General features: G+C 38.6%; 1 protein-coding gene across 4 annotated transcripts in view; it reads right to left on the reverse strand.

Moving 5' to 3' along the window:
* Positions 1 to 19642, reverse strand: part of HMCN1 (hemicentin 1) — a 194409-nt gene that overhangs the window by 44867 nt on the left and 129900 nt on the right. For all 4 annotated transcript variants that reach the window (XM_082766273.1, XM_082766274.1, XM_082766275.1 and 1 more), the window contains exons 48-63: positions 18231 to 18317; positions 17629 to 17820; positions 16723 to 16896; positions 15399 to 15512; positions 13906 to 14051; positions 11805 to 11955; positions 10859 to 11062; positions 8631 to 8744; positions 7630 to 7817; positions 6636 to 6732; positions 3504 to 3665; positions 2315 to 2428; positions 1977 to 2179; positions 1642 to 1723; positions 1380 to 1511; positions 999 to 1148 (exon numbers count right to left, since the gene is read on the reverse strand). In XM_082766273.1, the coding sequence (XP_082622399.1) occupies positions 999 to 1148; positions 1380 to 1511; positions 1642 to 1723; positions 1977 to 2179; positions 2315 to 2428; positions 3504 to 3665; positions 6636 to 6732; positions 7630 to 7817; positions 8631 to 8744; positions 10859 to 11062; positions 11805 to 11955; positions 13906 to 14051; positions 15399 to 15512; positions 16723 to 16896; positions 17629 to 17820; positions 18231 to 18317 (2310 nt within the window). The remainder of the gene's footprint in view (positions 1 to 998; positions 1149 to 1379; positions 1512 to 1641; positions 1724 to 1976; positions 2180 to 2314; positions 2429 to 3503; positions 3666 to 6635; positions 6733 to 7629; positions 7818 to 8630; positions 8745 to 10858; positions 11063 to 11804; positions 11956 to 13905; positions 14052 to 15398; positions 15513 to 16722; positions 16897 to 17628; positions 17821 to 18230; positions 18318 to 19642) is intronic.

Below are 19642 nucleotides of genomic sequence, written 5' to 3' on the forward strand. Positions count from 1 at the left end.
TGCATCAATGACAATCATATTCCCATCAACAGAGAGCCACTTGCTCCGCCCTAACCAGCAAGCCATTTTCAGTCTGTTCTCCTAAAGAACACGAATGACAGTCACGCTATCTGTCACGCTATCTGGTCCCACTTGTCAAATTTAAGTCATATTAGATGAAGCAAGTAGCTTAATATTCAGTTCCTAAACTTGAGGTAAACAGGCATGTAGACAGGGATACACAAGAACTAGTACCCCCACAGAACAACTGCTCTTTTGAACAGTCACTGGATCTGTGTGGCCTGCTGATGGCTAGCTGTCACATCTGTACCTGCTGGCACACACAACTCACAGCTCCTCTGCCTCTTCCCCAACCAGCAACTGCTGGCCTAGGAAGGGACCACAGCAGAAAGCTGCAGATGCTGTACAAGCAGTGTGTTACTGAACATGGGAGGCTAGTGAAATTAATGGGGATGAGTCATTAAGAACAGAGGAAAGTAGAGGTGCTTGCAGTATAAGAGTGATGTATAGGGAGGCAAGAAATCTACAATTCCCTAACAAATAGGGGTTTCTTATTTGACTGAGGAAATAATTTATTTTTTTAATAAGAAAATTCTTCCAGTACTTCTATCTCCTTCTGTTTGCTATGAGGAAAAAAGGCAACAGGTATTATTGCTTCTGGAACACTACGTATGTGTGTTGTTCCACACTTAACCAGTGAAGCTTCAGTGATCAGCAGAAGGAAGGATGTGATCAGCTGCAAACACACAGAGTGTGTCAGTTCCTGACAGCTTTCAAGTTCTCCTACTATGAGAGGTAAATAATATTCTTTTTCATGCAAATTTCTCACTAGATATATAATCTTCTAACCATTTTTTTCCCACTGGTTGCAAATGATAGGAATACTGATCCAAATTCTCCACTTCTCTGTGTATGTTACCTCAGTGTCTCTAGTACAGATACAGCATCATACTCAAAAATTACTAACCAATTCTGCCCACTGCACTCATATGACTTACCTTGAATGGAAAGAATGTAACTTTTCTGAGCTTTTCCCTCTATATTTGAGGCAATACATGTGTAGGTCCCACTGTCCAGAAGCTGAGAGTGAGCAATCTGAAGCTTGCTTCCACCAGATAAAATATGAACTTCAGGAGAATCAGAATTTTCTGAAAATATGTAAACAGGTGGTCATTCCAAAGCAGGCCACAAAGAGTAAACATATCCTGAGAAAATTTTTCATCATAATTTCAGAACAAAATTAAAAGATTCCAATCGCTTAATGTAAGAGTCTACCTAGAGACAGATGAACAACAACAACAACAAAAAAAGACTACAAATTGCACAGCAGTACTCCAAAGGGGGAAAAAAGAGCAGGAAAGAGTATGAAGGAATGTTACCTAGTGGTTTTCCATTCTTAAACCAGGCTAGTTTCGGTGGAGGAATTCCAGTAGCATCACACACGAAGGTAATGGGATTACCGATTGTTTCATTCATCCACTCTTGTTCGGGGCCTTCTATATGTGGTGGCACTACAAATTGAATGGAAGTCTGAATAGTTTGCTTACCAAATATTTTTGTAAATTGATTTTGAATTATCTGCTCTACAATATCTATGACATTATAATAATGACTACTGAAGATAGTATGGAGTATGCTCACCATAAACATTAAGATGGAAATTTTTATCATCTTGTCCTGCAATATTTATGGCTTTGCACACATACTGGCCAGTGTCAGAAACCTAGAATAAAAATTTAAGAAAAAATTAAAAATAATATAAAACAAAACCAGCTTATTATGTAGATCTTATATTAATTCTACAGTATAGAGATATTAACAGATTTTGCCAACTCAAAATCCTTTTCACAGAATTAAAGGCCTCCAGCAAATGTATCTCCTACATACATCTAGTAGAACACACCCATAAAGAACAAAAGAATTGCTTAACAGTAGTGGAGCAGTGGCAGATGCAGCATCCCACAAGCCTGACCTACCTCCGCACCCTTGATTCGCAATGTTTGCCCATCTGCTAAGATCTCCACATTTGCAGACTCTGAAATTATACGCCTGTTCTTGTACCAGGTGATGACTGGTGGTGGGATAGCATTGGATTCACACTCTAACATCATCGGGGTGCCCACTCTCACGTTGAGCACTGTCAGTGAGGTTCCACTATGGTCTTTGATGCTTGGGGGGACTGTAGAAGAAGCTCAGAGTTATTTTTGCCTTTGTTTTGTGAGAGGGAAAAAGACAACCTAAGAAAAAAAACAAAATACTGCATTTTCTAAGCAATAGATATTATCTTAGGAAAATAGTAAAACTAAAACCAAACCAAGGACAGTTAGGAAGCTCCTCTTCTGACTTTCCCCAGCTTGGTTTCTGGCAACACAAGTGTATTCACCATCATCTGATAGTTTGGCTCGAGGAATCTGCAGAGTCCGAGCACCTGAAGTAAAAAGAGAAGCGTTGATATTTATTCTGTGGTTATGGTATCAATTTCAAATACGACAACAGAACTGACAACAGATTGTGTCCAACAGACTGGTCCAACATAGGCACCAAATTAGCCTCAGATTTAAAAATGTACACAATTGCCATTGTTTTTTAAGCTTCATTTATCCATAAAAAAATCAAAGAAGAAAATTTTAGGGTCTTTTACTGGTGCTGTTAACTGTAAGTTTGGACCACTGACACACCTTTAAGGCCTCTTTATTTCATGGTTGCTAAACCCTCTCTGCTAACTTAACTATGCTCTTTTCCCCAAGCTCTGTCACTATCTGATCCTTTACTCCCTATATATCAATTGTCTCCATTTGCGAAGCTACTGTCTGCACCTGGATTACTAAACTGCACATATGCCTCTGCTGCCTTTAAGCAAGTTCCATGTCTGCACTTTAGTCCATGCTGGTAACACAGCCCCCAGCCAAGTAATAGCTGTAGAACAGGACTGAGCACCACAGCAAGGGATCTAGATATTCTGGACTGAACATAAGCAGCAGGAGTAGAAATTACACACTCATCTAATTGAGTGAGGAACTTTGAATGAGTAAGGAGATAGCAGATACAAGGATTTCTTCCTAAGAATTCAGCAGTCACTAAGGGTTCACCCTGTTTCCCATGGAATTAATAGGAGGGTTGTTAATTTTTGCCATCTAAGCCAGCAAAACTAATCCCAGCCTCCATCACTACTTCTGATCATTTATTTGCAAGGTGAATCAAAGTGCCTCAACTTTAATTGATACCTCTATCAGAGGACCTCTGTTTTACGTGACTTGCCCAACAGTCTTTTTCACACAGTTTATTTCAGTGCTTTCAGTCAGAGCTAGTTCTCCTTAGAAGTGAACCCATCCAACAGCCAAGACATTATTAAATGCTTTAAAAACACAATAGGCCAAGTGTCTTGTCTACTCACTGGAATAATACTAAGAATATATTAGCTCCATAAATGGCTGTCACCCTTATTAATACAAAACAGACAGAAGTCCAGTACAAAGGCTGTATAAATAGCTGAGATTCCTCACCAGGCACAATAAAAGTGTTAGCATTCAAACTGATAGGTTTTCCATTCTTGAGCCAGCTGAGATCAGGAGGTGGAAAGCCAGTGACCTCACAAGTCAGAGAGATGAAATTATTCACCACCACGGTCAAATTCTCAGGATTAGTACCAACAACATTTGGAGGAACTGCAGAGAGAAATACATCAATAGTATCTTTCACAGCATCAGCAACCAATATTCTGCAAGATGCTGATCTACTAAAATAAAGCTGAATTGTTGAGCTTTGCCAAAGGGCAAAGTTGCAAAAATCTTTCACACTTTGTGAATGGATCCTCTCCTTTTTGGATGTATCTGGAAACAATTTCATCTACAATTCTTCTCTGCTTGGAATTTGGGAAAGTTCAGTGACCTCTAAAAGATCTTACAATTCCTGATCAAAGTATTATGAATTTTAAAAGAATGTATTCACAGAATGTTTGTTACACAAGGCAGGGCAAATTTTACTTTGTCAGGATATCTAAGAGGGCTAAGCAACATTTCTTGCTGATATAGTATTTTTCCTGTTCTTACTGAAATATACTATTTTCCCGTTATAGAGAACCAGAGTACTTTTTTTAACCAGACAAACCTGTTGTGTAATAATGAGCTAAGCAGTTTAAAATTCTGACACACATGCATTGCTCATAGGGGTGCATTTTTAAGCTTCCAAGTCCCACTGCTGTTAAAGAGAAGACTATTTAGACATTTGACCTTTTTACAATAACTATTTAAAAATAAATAACTGTAAATCTTTTCCTTTTAATAAACCCCAAGTTTTAGTTTCCACGTTTTTGCAGTGTGGATACATGAAACACTTAAGAGGAAAGCAAAAGCATGTTCTTGGCTCAAACGGGTGGAAAAGTCATTCCAAAGTACACATGGAATCCTCTTCTTCAAAGACAGAAGTGTTAAAGTATTTTGGATCATACCCACCAGAAATACTCCAGCTGCTTTCTGTCACTTGAATGACACAAAGCAGTCATTAAGCCAAGTTTATTGCTCCTCTGTGGCACAACAGAAACAAGAGGAGTCGATGGAAATGGGAGAGTTCATTCCATATTTTTCAGCATGGAATATCTGAGGGTTATTTCCCTAATAACGAGTATAAAACAGTTCACTAAAATTAATGGAGAATTCGGATCTGATGACATTTTATAGATATTTATATTTATTTCCTTTTACAGTTACTTTCCCACAGATGTGATTATTGGCAGTGCAAGACAGTGGACAATTAAATAAAAAGGGCCAAATCTAAGTTACCTTTTAATGAATTTTGCTTAAACTGCATTTCAAATTCTGCAGGTTTCTACTGTGTAAGCAAAGCACTCATAAATGCACCACCGCAGGTAATGCACATATACAAAAGTATTTTTATGTGCATAAAGATGCAGTAATGGGCTCAATTTTAGCATTCAGTGTAAAAAATGGCCTGTTTATTGTTTGTTAGAGACAGGAATTTTTAAAAGTGGATGCTTATTTATTTTCAGGATTGTTAAGGTTTAATTTTATTTTTAAGGTTTTATTACTCATCTTGGAGGTAAGAATTTTTCAACTTATTAAAGATAAGTTGATACACTTTAATTTTACAAAAGCAATTATGTTAAAAACATAAAAATAGTAGAAAAATAACCTTTTTTTTTTTTTCTGATGCTGGGAAAACAAAGATCATGCTGCTTAACGATAATACACTTCCATCAGTGCTTCACCTTTAGTAGTCCTTTCTTAACAGCATTAGTCTAATTTTTCACATGAAATTGCATTCAAAGATTAATAGCCGCAAATTAGTAATATTGCTGAGCTAGAAATCAAAGAAGCTTCATACAAATATTTATTTTAAAATGACACTATTAGACTATGGCCATTATAAACAAATATTTTAAAGACAAGAAATTTAAGTTAGAACACAAATGTCAAGAAATTAAATTTAAAAACAAAGCTCAAGCATCAGGAAATCTGGGTAGATTCCACTGAAAGAAAAGAACCTCTCAGAGAATAGGGGCAAATTCTTTCCATGATAACACTATTTTTTGGCAAATTAAATCACTGAATTGAAAAAAGCAATGTAATTTGTTTCATTTAGAATGTAAATTTGCTGCAAGATTTTTTTCTTTTGTACGTTATAACCTAAATCATCAGATGTCTCGGATTATGGGACTACACTCAAATAAGACAGAGAAGACTGCACTTGCCTTCTATCTAGTGTGTAACTCTAAGATTAGCTAGCTAACAAGGATATGAGAAATGATCCTTATCATATGTAGAAAACTCCAGAGGCTGGAATAGATGATCTTTAAAGTCCATTCCAACTCAAAACATCCTATGATTCTACGTCTCTAAACTATATTGTGAAAGCAGATAAAAAATTTAGTTGCTAGTATTCCTTGGTAGGTTTCAAAATGCAATTGTGCTGCTGACTTTGGGGGAGTAATGCTTATTTGATCTTCAGTTTGGAATGGAGGGGTTAAAGTGGTGGGATGAAGAGTGAGCGGAAATAAAAGGGGAAGTTACGGTTAACTCTGAAATGTTAATTAGAATTAACATGATCTTCTGAACTTATCAGAAAAGTTTAGGAAGGTGGTAGAGAAACATTTTTAAAATAATGAAAAATGTTTTAATTTCTTGATTATATTTGTTTTAGACCTGTGACACCAAAGGCACAAATTTATTTTAACCTTGCTCTAACTCAACAGCAATAAAAAAGAATATAAAGGAATCTTAAAAGAGGAAACAGGAGAATACATAAGGTTTTACAATGCTTCATCTCCTTGGTTTATGTTTCTAATCATAACTTTCTTGAAAAATATTCTTCTTAAACAAATCAAAACAGGCTGTTATTCAACCTGTTTGTAATTCTTAATCATAGGGCTTAGCAACACCTACATGACGTACACACACAATAACAATTTCTACCTATAAAGATGGGGTAGCAAAAGCAATGTACTGCCACGGTACTACAAACTTGTATTTAATTTCTAGTACATGAGAATTTCCATTACATGCAATATGGTGACTTACACACATAAAGCTAAGAATGTACCTAAATGCTCTGCTAAAACATTCAAATTGAACTAACATTTGGAAAAAAAAATACATCAAATTATGGATTATTATACTTACCATGAACATTTAGGTTAAAATACTTCTTGGCACTTCCAGCTATGTTTTCCACAACACAGACATACCTGCCAGTATCTGTTATTTGGGCATTCGAAATCTAAGAGAAAGAAGACTGTTGTTGAGACAATATATATAAGACAACATTGTCAGAACATCAAGTTTTGGGGTCTCCCCAGAGACCCCAAGGGTCTTTGGGGCTTACAAGTCTACAGGTTTGTTTGTTTGATTTGTATTTTTTAGCTAATGCCTTTGTAGTGTTATGAAGAAGTCTACCTGAAAACTGATGATACTTTCACTGATGCTACTCTTTTCAGAATCTCTTCTGCAAAACTGTGCATCTCAAACCTCCAGAAAGGTCACCGTAGTACCTTTCCCATTAAGTTCATTCAAAATTAATAACAAAAATAATATTCACAAAATTATTTAAATAAAAATATTAATATTCCATATGGCTTTTACATTTTATATTATATTCCTAGATCATGCTATGAAAACAGAGAGAATTAAGCTCAGCTTTTTAACTGTTTAATAGTTTGATTCAATTTCATCTACTGATAGGAAGGGAGCAGTTCTTCAGAATACATTTTAAAAAACCAGTAAATTTTACAATAATTAAACACCATTAGTTTAGCACAATTGTTAATTAGTTTAACATGTGTTAATTGTTTAACACAATTAAATGCTCGGATAAAGATGGCAGCACTATGTTGTTCTCCACAAAAACCAATGCTATTTTAAACCGAGTGATTTCATTGATGTGGTTCACAGCATGACACCACAAACAGTTGGGTCAGTACAACTGAGGGAGCTACAGAGGAATGGGAATAAGCAGCTGAGGGACAGGGACAAGGGAAAGAAACTCCTTAGGTTTTCAGCACCTCATAAAAAAACCATCCATAATCACATACTCAACAAATCTGAACAGATTTGTCTTTACAGGTGATTTTTGTTTGTGATGCTAAAAGAGTTCTTTATGTTCTTCACTTAGAGCTACCTGTAATCTTCTTCCATTGGATAAAAATGTGGGTTTGTCATCTTCTGCCAGAAGGTGGCCATCCTTCTGCCAGGTAATACTTGGAGAAGGGCTGCCACTTGCGACACAGTCCATCACTGCAACCTTATTCACAAGTACCGTCACTTCTTCAGGCAGATCACCATCAGCTCCACTGATGGATGGTGGTACTAGAAAAGAGCAAAACATATAAGAATACTGTGACTTAGCATGTTACAGAGGTATTTTTCTTAAGATGTCAAAGAATGGGTTTGCAGAAGGAAACAGTGAAATCTTCAGTGACTACAGCGAGAGATAATAAAATCCCAAGAATAGTTTAGCTCAAAAGAATCCGTATAATTCAAGGGACTGCAGGAGAGCTACATTTATTCACAGCAACCATAAAGAGGAGGGAAAACTCATTTTCCAGCCAATCTGTTAGGTTCTTTGCTGCCAGAACAAAGCAGGATTTCCAAGGCAGGCCGTTCTTCCTAACAATAACTCAGTGCTTTCAGTGATAGATATAGAAATAGAAATAAAGGCAAAAACCTTGATTACATCAAGGGGCAATACAAACAACATATAAATATTACACAAGATTTGTTGTGTAATATCTGTAAATCCATCATACAAAATGGACTCTACAGGCATTCAATGGTGGATCTGAATCATCAATTCCCTTCTGACTTTGGGAGTTTTGCAGATATTTTAGAAAATCATGATGAAAATCAGGGGAGAAAAAAGTCTAGAACAAGTCAAATTTTTGAAATGGAAACTGGATAGAAAATAAGAGATACCAAGATAAAACCAGGACTTCTACATACACTTTTCTTTACAGTGAAGTGAAGCATGCTTGGCCTAATGTAATTGAGTTCCTGTAACAATAACCGAAAAACATCCAGAACTAACAATATGACCAATGTCTTCATCTAATTCTATATATTTCTACAAAACTCTATAAACTTATATAAACATATTAAAAAAAGAAAAGCAGAAAAGCTCACAGAGCACGCGGACATCGTAATGAATGGAATCCTCCCCAGCTTCATTTACTGCCACACACATGTATCTCCCTGCATCTTCAGCCTGTACCCGTGGAATCTGTAACACTCGACCTCCTGGAAGATAAATCCATTTAAGATTTAAATGTAAAATCGAGCCATTTCCATCACTTCCACACCACATTTCACTAGAGACTTGAGCAGGCAAAATTATGAATGGTCAGCATTTGTTCTGAATTATAAGTAACTAAAGACTTTTATTTCCGAGCTACTTTCTGTACTGGCAGATACTTTAAATTCAGGAATGTTCATACTGATATGTTAGAAAAGAGTAATTAATTCCACAGGAAAGAATAATGTTCTTCAATAACTCACAGCCAGATGTTATCTCTAGCACTGTGCTTCTTCACAGATGCTACCCAAAATCATCCTCTGAACAGAAAGACCTTCCTTTTTGTACTCAGCATTATCATACCATGGAATTATGTCACAGAATGGCTCAGGTTGGAAGGGACCTTAAAGATCATCTTGTTTTAACCCCCCTGCCATGGGCAGGGATACCACACACTAGATCAGGTTGCTCAAAGCCCTATCCAGCCTGGCCATAAACACCTTCAGGGATGGGGCATCCACAGCCTCTCTGGTCAACCTGTTCCAGTGCCTCACCACCCTCTGACTGAAGAATTTCCTACTAACACTTCATCTAAATCTCCCCTCTTTCCGTTTTAAACCATTCCCCCTTGTCCTGTCATTATCTGCCCAAGCAAAAAGTCAATTTCCATCTTTTTCATGTGCCCACTTCAAGTACTGAAAAGCTGCAATGAGGTCACCCCAGAGCCTTCTCTTCTCCAGGCCGAACATCCCCAGCTCTCTCAACGTTTCTTCGTAGGAGAGCTGCTCCATCCTCTGAGCATCCTCGTTGCCTCCTCTGTACTCACTTTAACAGCCCCACATCCTTCTTGTGCTGGGGGCTCCAGACCTGGATGCAGGACTCCAGGTGGGGCCTCACAAGGGCAGAGCAGAGGGGCACAGTCACCTCCCTCGACCTGCGGGTCACACCTCTGTTGGTGCAGCCCAGGATGCAGTTGCCCTTTGGTCAGTCTTCCCTTGTCAACTGATGCAGTCACTCCATCAGAGAAGGCCACCAGACTGGTCAGGCATGATTTGCCCTTGGTGAAGTCATGCTGGCTGTTCCGGATCACCTCCTCATCCTCCATGTGCCTTGACACTGCTTCCCGGAGAATCTGTTCCATGATCTTCACAGACACAAAGGTGAAGCTCAGTGGTCTTCCTTTCTACCCTTTTTACAATCAGGAGTGATTTTTCCAGTCACCAGGGACTTCCCCTGACTGCCAGGACTTTTCAAACAGGATGGAGAGAGGCTTGGCAACTCCATCAGTCAATTCTCTCAGAACCCTGGGATGCATGTCATTGGGCTCCATGGACTTGTAGCTATTCATTTTCATCAGGTGGTCTAGAACCTGCTCTTTGCTTATGGTGGGAGGGACTTTGATCCCCCAGCTCATGCCTAGAGGTTCAGGGAAACAAGAGACATGGAAAGCCTGACTGGCAGGGAAGACTGAGGCAAAGAAGGTGTTGAGTACCTTCTCCATGTCTTTTGTTACCAGTTCTCCCTTCTCTTTTATCAGAGGGGGTACACTCTCCTTGTCCTTTCTTTTCTGGCCAATGTACCTATAGAATTCCTTCTTGTTCCTTGCATCTCTTGCCAAGTTCAGGTCCATCTGTGCCTTGGCTTTCCTGATCCCATACCTGCACATCCAGACAGCACCCCTGTACTCTTCCCAGGCCACATGTCCCTGCTTCCAATTATTAGCTCCTCTCTCTCTTTTGCGTAAGTAGAAGCTCATGGTGATTTTGCTACTGTAATATTTCCAAGTCTCTGTCCCTGGTTGAGAGGCTTTTCTACTTTAATTGTAATTTTGTCAAAGCAAAACATATTAAGAAAATAAATTAGAAATACATCAGAAATACAACATATTGTTGTATTTCATTTTTCAACAGTGCTCACATCCTCACCATTTCTGCATTTTAAATGAAAAACGGTAACAGTTTGCTTAAATCTGATCACTGGAAAGAAATTTCTCCAGTCAAGAAAGCCTGAAAGGAAAATTAATGCAATGTTTTCAAGGAGAAAAGTTACTACAAGCATTTGTATGGTAGTACCAAACACCACTTCTTAAGGTCCTAGTGTGAAGTATTTTAATACTCACCAGGTAATATTAGTACTTTATCACTAGAGCTCAGAAGATAGCCATCTTTATACCATGTAAGAACTGGGGGAGGAACAGCATTGGTCTCACAGTACAGAGATAGGGGATTGTTGACAATCACATCTTTATTTTCTCCACCTCTTCCTGTATCTACCATGTTACCAGTTTCCCATCCTCTATAAGGCTTTTGGAAACTAGGAGGAACTACGTTTGAGAAAGAAAAAAAATATAATTTTACAGTGGAAACAACTAGTTATGAAGTCAAGAGATACAGAAGATACTGTAATTGTTAAATAGCAGTAAGTAAAATTAAGTTTATTAAATTAAGCTCCCCCCATTTAGATTAGCCAGGATAATTCTAGTTCTTTTCAACAGAACAAGCAATTGACCAATCTACTGAATGGAGGCTAATAAATAACAATGTAAGAGGACCTGATAACAAGACACAGAGGGTATTGATTAACAATAATTATTTAAATAGCAAACAACCTGCTTTCAATCAAATTCTCATTTTGTTTAAAATTTCAGGAATGACTAATGAATGTCTTGTATTTACACAATGTGTAGGCCAACTGGGTGCTTATGCCTGGAGCCTCCAAGTACTACCTGACACAATTAATAAAATACAACCTCTCAGTTTAAAAGCTAAACTAAAACTTTTTCATGTAAGGCAGAGGAAGATCAGATCTATGACAGCATTCCACTGATTTTACATACACTCCATGTCACAACATGTGAAAGAAAGAAGAATCAAGTACCATATTTCTTAAAGATGAACTAAATATACATGCAATAGAAATCACACAGAACACAAGAGTATTACAATAGACCAAGAAGGGCTAAAGGATACAAAAATTATAAAGAATTCCAACATTCCAGAACATAAATAAAGAGGCTCAGACTACCAAAAAAAAACCAGGAATTTTATTATTTGAATTCTGTTTACCTTGTATATTTACATCAAATTCCACTTCATCCTCTCCAGCAATGTTGGATGCCAAACAAGTGTAACGACCAGTGTCTGATACTTGACCCTCTTTAATCTGCAGAAAATGGCCACTGGCTTGGATAATGACATGATCATCTGGTTTAAGAGGCTGTAATGTATTTTTAACATGTTAATTAATAATATGGAAATCATAAATTAGGAATAGCCCTATTTGTGGTAGCAGTATGACATCATCTCTCTTGGTCAAATTCTGATTGTTGCAAAATCCTTCCTAAGGCAGTGTACTGGGAATAAGAACTTTTTTTTTTATTATTTAAATATTTCCTCTGTTTTGATAGCACTGACAACCAAACATCCTTCAATCTTTGGTTATGCTGTCAGCAAGGCCCACTTTCAATCCATGCAAGGGAAGCAGTTGCTTAGGACGCCGCTTGGGGTGCAGTCCTGAGCCAGGTGCTCCTGGGCTGGCATCCCTGGCCATAGGTGGTGCAGGGGAAGGAAAGCTTTGCCTGACAGCGGCAAGCCCAGCTCTCCTCCTTCATTCCCTCAGCCCAAAAGCTGTTCCTCCTGGAGTAACTCTCGTCAAGCCCCAAGCCCTTAACACTGGAGACAGTTTTCTTTTCATCTTTGTCAGACACTGTGTATATACACTTTTCTAATCTTGGTAGCTGGTCTCCCAAGGGGATGTTGTTTTACATCACACCTAACCCTGTCTGCTAGCTGCTGCTGAAAGGAGCAATGCCACCCTCATCTGGCAAGTGCTCTTATGGCATCTGATTAAAGCAGGGTGACTCAATCCCTGAAGTCACTGGACAAGCTGATGAGCTGATGGAAAACCTACACATGGAAAACAGTTTTCTGTGAGTTTTACAACCTGATCTAACTCACCCTACAGACACAACCACTATAATCTGCTGCACAGCAAAGACATGGTGTGAACATAAAACTGATGCAGTAGACATACACAGGATTAGATGTTACTGCACCTACAAGTTACATCACACATGACAACACAGACTACAGCAATATAACCTACATCTCTCAATAACAAAAATGGAACACATTAGGGAGTCACCTAGTTCATGGCCTTCAATTCAGTCCACAGATATGAATGGAAGCCATTTTCCCAAGGGCATAGCAAGAAAAAGCTGTTGGATGTCAGTGCTCTGTCAATGGCAGCAAGCTGCTTATAACCACTATCCTTCTTTGGGGCCCTTTCAATTCTCATTGGCAATATAATCAGTACACCCAGGAGGGCCTAGAATTACAGCATATGCTCAAAGCAAGCAGAGTGTATACACAGTCTCTCCTGTGACTTCAGGTTGTTTCTGCATGCTCCTTAAATCCAGCAAGAGCTGGTCCAGCTGCAGAGATGCAGCAGTCTGCCACATATATGCCCTGTCAACAACAGCTAAAGCAAGAGCTGTTATGTTCTCCTTTGTTACACAAGAGTTGCACTGTTTCTTTGTTATTTATAGCAACTCCCAGTAGGCTACATATCAGTATGATTCTGTGGCATCACCCTTCAAAACTGCTTCTTCTCCAGACAGATGCTGCTGCGAAGGCTGCGTGTGGCAGGAACCATGCCTCATTCCCCCTCGCAGAGGATCCAGATGCTTTTGTGGCTTTGCACACTCTGCCAGAACCAAGTGGGAGGCTCTCTGCAACTTCTGCAAGGGCAGCAATTAGAGGAACCAAGCATGGGGCCATTCTGCACCAAGGCCTTTGGGGAATACAAATGATGGCAAAGCAACATGTGGTAATACCACGGGATGCTACTTCTAGGTAGAGCCCTCCCTCTTTAAAGCACAGGCCAGCAGTAGGCCCTGGGAACCCCATGGCTGATGTCTCAGTTGTACCGCCGGGCACCCACAAAGAAACGAGGGTCAATTTGCAAAGATCTGACCAGCAGCAAGCATCCTAACAGACTCGAGGGGTGATTCTGCCAGCAGGAGAGAAGGGAAGATGACTTCCTACTGACTTTAGCAGTGCAAGCGAGCGTGCTGCGCTACATGAATGTTCATTAGTAGTGATAATGAATATGCAGTTGTTTCTGTAGGAAATCCACCCATTAGAAGGAATTGAAGTAGTCACTGGCCTGTCCATCCTTGTACCAGCTGATCGCAGCAGCAGGAATGGCATGTGCTTCACACTCCAGGGTAAGGCTGTGGTTTACTTTGATCTTCACTTCTTTAGGGGAGAGACCCATCCCTGAGCTATCACCCTTGTTAATGGTGGGTGGAACTGCACAAAAACAAAGGGAGTGAGAGAGACCTTTCTGAGATACTGTCTTATGCAGAATTTCAAAACTAGCTGGACAAAGGGAAAACCCAGACAATAACCCTGGGAAAACCAAGTGCATTCCCCATATAATCTGGCTCTTTCCCACAGCTCAGTTAATATAGTTCAGCCGTGTTCAATAATTGTAGACATGCAAACCTACTATAGCCTTACCTAGCTACAGCACTTTATTATGCATTTGGCTTAAATTCTACAAAGTTCAGTGTACTGCAGTCATTAAAAAGCATTTTAATGGAAACCAATATTCTCAGAACCATATGTTAGAACCGAAGTCCACACTCAGAGTAGCTGGATAAAACTCAAAATTTCCATTCCATTGAAACCCCAATGTTGCAAAATCTTGTTTCGTTCTGAATCAGAATGAAAACAGAACATTTCAAAATTCTTAAACAACCCCCCAGCCTGGTCTCATAATACCTCTGAAATTATTTTAAATTCTTTCAAGAATTTATTTATTTTTTCTTCAATGTGATATCTTAAACTCTCCCTAATGCTTATAGTACCATAATAGCTGACAGTTGCAATGGCAGTGGTGGGGGGCTGGGCCGGGGGTGCTATATAGTCATACTTCAATTACGAACTCTCTTCTCATTATTCCTAGTCCAATGGGGCCTTATTGTGTAATTACACTTTGTGTAATTAAAATAACAGCATGGTTACTGTGAGGGAGCAAACCAAACTCCAATTCAGACTGAAAGGTTAGCAAATTAAAAAAGAGAGAGAGATGAGAAACTATGCTTGACTGAGCCCATAATGAAGAGTTTGAACATTAAAATAGAATATTAGGCACAGATGCCCAAAGGACAATGTGCTGACAGGAAAGCTTGAATGGGAAAGCTTTTGTGCATACGGTCTTTTACAGGAAGATATAAAAATAGTATCCTCCTGTTTTACCTTAGTCGAGAAAGTTTTCCATTAGATGTTATGACTCCCCTCCTTTTTTTCTAAAAGAGTTTCAGTACTCATGAGATTCTCTGCTCACATCTATTGTGCTGCATTTGCCTGATTTGAAAATCACGACCAAAAGTATTTCAAAAGAAACTGAAGTTCATCATTTCTTAAATGTCTTCCCCTGGGTGGTACAAAGATTCTTGGCCCTACACCAGCACTTGTAAAGGATGCAACAGCAAACTTTTCAAGTACCTTTCTTCAAGAAATGACATGAGCTAATGCAGATGTTTGGTAAACAAAACCACTAACAGAAATCCCTTTGTGCACCAGGATAGGTAACAATGAAAAAAACGGAAGAATGCAAACAAAAAAAAAATTATAGTGGAAGCAGCTCCTTACTGTAGACTTTCACTTCATAGTGTTTCAAAGTTTCTCCAGCCTCATTTGTGGCTATGCAGGTGTATCTCCCAGCATTGTCCTCCTGTGCACTTAGAATTTGCAGGGTCCGACCACCTGCCAAAAAAGGTCATTCCTTAATAGGGTCTAAGTTATATTTTTTCTTTCTGATTATTTAAACAATTTCTGCAGCATATTTTCAATCCTTTGGTCTCGATTCTACCCTTAGATGAGCTTGAGAAACTGAATGTTTACCACGATGTATACCCTGCAATAAATGAGTGCATAATTCGCAGCAGTGCTTTGGATCACAACACCTGTTAGTTGGAAAAATTTTGGAAAATCTGTTAACATAGCTTTTTATTAGAAATTTCTTGAAGATAGTTAGAAAGAAGTGACTTAGGATTCTGCATTTCATTCACAGAAAATGGAAAAGTAGGCATTACCACTGAAACTAAGCAAAACCAGAATATCCAACATAAATTGGTAGATGTGAGCCTCTGAACTGCATTTCATTTTCAGTGCAGTATTTCATACGAAATAGGCCCCCAACTCTCTCTCCACAGAATGGATAGAAGCAACAGCTACAATGTGAAATGAAATTTAAATATGAATGAATCAGTCGGATTTAAGACTTCAGGTGGCCTCTACAACTTTGATATCCATCAATTTCCTTCCCATACTGTCTTGTTTATGATTTATATTGTCTGCATTCTCAGAGATGAGTCACTGTTTAATTTGGCTGCAGCTCTTTCCAGACTCTATTCCTAAGGATTGTCCCCCCATGTAATAATTCACTTCCTCGCTGTCAATATCAAGACTCATTCCTTCTATGAACAGCTGCAGCTAATAATGCTAAAGTACTGGTTCATGTACATTACTTCAGTGTTACAAGTAAAGCTTTTTCCTGTTTTCAACCTCCATAGATGTTTTAGGTAACAGTTACTCCACAAATTAGAAATTGCAAACTACTAAATGCGTAGAAAAATGACACCTCATTCTTATCACTAGCTTTGCCGTTTTTCTCTCTCCATCAAGTTCATTCCCACACTTAATTTCAAGATACTTCCATTCATTAGTAACTCCAATTAACTTGTTTGCCACCATTTAGCTCTATGGAACAAAAGGATAAATACTTGAACACAAATAAAATACACATAATTAGTCGGTTGTGAAGCACTTAAAAATAATGGAATTGCCAGTGCTAAAATGGTACAAATATTGCACTTCACATAAATATACTTGATTTATTAAAAAAATGTAGCAGTAACCAAACAATAGAAGAACAAAACATTGTATTAGTTCTCAACAAGAACAAAAAATTTACCTGGCAAAATGCGGATATTTCTGTTTGATTCTAAAGGATTACCATCTTTCAGCCAGGTGACTGTAGCTGGAGGATAGGAATAAGCCTCACAAACCAGTGATGTTGGGCTGTTGAGGATAACAGTGATCTCTTCTGCACTGCCATAGCTGTCTGCTCCCACAATGACCGGAGACACTAGGAGCAACAAAATCATCAAACAGAGAAACGACCGCTCTGAAAAGCCATTTTTGTGTTCAGCCTCAGAATCTGGTTCCAGCCTCAAATAGCTGTGAGGCATTCCTACTAGGCATACTGAAAACCAGAACCAGACAACATTCATTTGGTTTTATGTTTTGTACTGCAGTCAAAGGTCAGCCCCTGCTGGCGGAATCCATCCACCCTTAGCTCTTGTCAAACACAGATCAGCAGGATGCCAGCCACTTCTTGCACAGCAGCTGGCAGACCTGCTGCCTGATGATCCTGTGCGCAGCAAACTGGTAGGAGGTATGAGCCTAGGAAATGAGGATGTGGAAAACAAATTCACCATTGTTTGTATTTGGTTATGCAATAACTATTATGAAAAAAGCAAACTGCAGATGGTTTCAGCTTTTACAAAAAGATTACAATCTGATACTCTTTCCTTGAATCACAGTAAGCCAACATACTGACTTGCTTATTCACCACAGATAAGGTCCTCTTACAGCTCTGCATTTTCTACCTCTATATTGTTTAAAGCATGGAACTGCTGTTTCTGTTGAACTACTGTCATTTATCAGTTACATAGCCATTAAACTTTAATCATAGCCAGGCAACTTAAACCTTGCTATAATTAAAAGACGACAAAATTCCAATGAGATTATCTGTTTGTTTGTTTTTTTTTTCCTGAGATTAATATTTTTTCTCTAAGAGCCAACCCAGCTGTCTTACCAAGTACATTAAGACTGTAACTTTTGCTCTTATCTCCAGCTGTATTGGATGCAATACATGTGTATCTCCCCGTGTCAGTGACATGAGCATTGGTGATTTGCAGGAAACGCCCACTGGACAGAAACTTGTGATCTTCATCCTCAGCTAGAGGTCGCCCATCCTTTACCCAGGTGATCTGTGGTACAGGATTCCCTTAATGGAGTTAAGAGAATTGCAAATATTAGCTGTTGTATAGCCTCCAGGATATTCCAAGATTTCTGAGTAACAGAAAAATTTAATTTTGATGCCACCTTACAATATATTTGTTAGGAAGATGCTTCGGAATATATATATTCTATAGTCTCTGAACATCCTGAAGTAATATATACCTCCTCTTAAATTCTACAGGACTTTAGAGAAGAAATACCACAGCACCTAACCTCTTGGTTACGTTTTATACTACCTTTAAACAAGGAGTGCATGTGGCAGGACTAGCACCAAGGTTAAATCTGAAATTTAAAAATTCCACTGAAAATTCCATTTAAAACACCCTGTTCAGAACCAGTGAAGATCAACACTATGAGATCAGATCAATAAAAGGTATAAATACTGTATATTTTTACCTATCACTTCACATGTCAGGGTAACACTGTGCTTCTCTTTCACTTTCATATCTTCCAGCTTATTTTCACCCACAATCCCTGGAGGCACTGGAATCAAATAAGGAGACAATACCAGCAGCTATTACTTACAAACAATTTAAATATAGCAAAGACTTATTCAGGCCATGTGTGTCAGGATGTACTTCCCTTAATCACAGAAATCAATAAATGGCTCCGCTCTGACAGAAATAGCTCCAGATGAGAAACAGTGTAGAGCTACCCTGCCTGGACAACAGCTACACCTCTGTTCTGCACCCCTTAAACATACTGATCCATGACAAGGACAAGAGAGGGCCATAGGCTGAGCATACCACCTCACTTTTTTCACAGCTAAAGAGAGTCAGGGTGCTGAGGCATATTCCCCACATTTCTGAGTATGGTTATTAGAGCAACATGGATGAACACTTGAGTTACTAATAAGGCCAGGTTTGATTGTATGCACCACTAAGTTTTATAAGTTTGCAAACAAATTGCTTCACTCACATTAAGCAGCAAGTGATTCATTTGCTCAAACAATGTGCTTAAGTTTAAGAGTTATTTTCCAACATTAATTGAAAGCATCCATCTAGAAGTCTAGGGAAAGAACAGATTTAAAACAAAACAACAACAAAAGCAGTTGGAAAGAAAAAAGCTTGCTTGTTCACATAATATGTGTGTGGGTTTTTTTGTCTGTTTTTTTCTTACAAGCACACTCAAAGCAATACAATAGATTGCCAACAAGTAGGTGCTCTGTAAAGGCACAAAAGTGTTTTATGCAATTACAGCTGCTGGAGAGGCAGCTGAACAAATTACACATCTTGCTGTGGTACAAATCATGTTTCTCTGGGGAAATAAAAGATAAAGCCTACCATTAAAATACCTATCCATATCCTGAATAGCTTATTCTGTACAAGAAACTTGTACTGTGTGACTGACTACTTGATGACGCGTTTCCAACTAATCCTGGTCAACAGGACCACAGAGACTAACACGTTACTGGATGAGGGAGGCCAAGCTGTCAATGTGTTGGTGAGGAGCCTCTCAGGCCCACAAACTTCCAGAGCACTGATGAACTGCTTCGTTCAAAGTAGAGGTATTTGTAGATCCAGGATAAAAGAAAATGGCACTAGAAATCAAAGTAGGCATGGAGTATTACATATTTAAAAGGAGGCCTGCAATTATAAGAAAGCAGCCCAATCTCCAAGAGATTTGGGGAAATTTTATAACAAAAATGCTGGACTAGGGAGCCAGATACTTCTCTTTAATAATCCTATAAAATGCAAACTTTCAGCCAATGTGGAAGGTCTAAAAAAAGAGGAAGTAAAATATATTCAACAGCTTATTTGTGACCTACCAGTAAGTTGGAATTGAAAGTTTTATTAAAATAACAACCA

This window comes from Aythya marila (assembly GCF_965140915.1).
Source record: "Aythya marila genome assembly, chromosome: 8".
Taxonomy (NCBI): Eukaryota; Metazoa; Chordata; class Aves; order Anseriformes; family Anatidae; genus Aythya; species Aythya marila.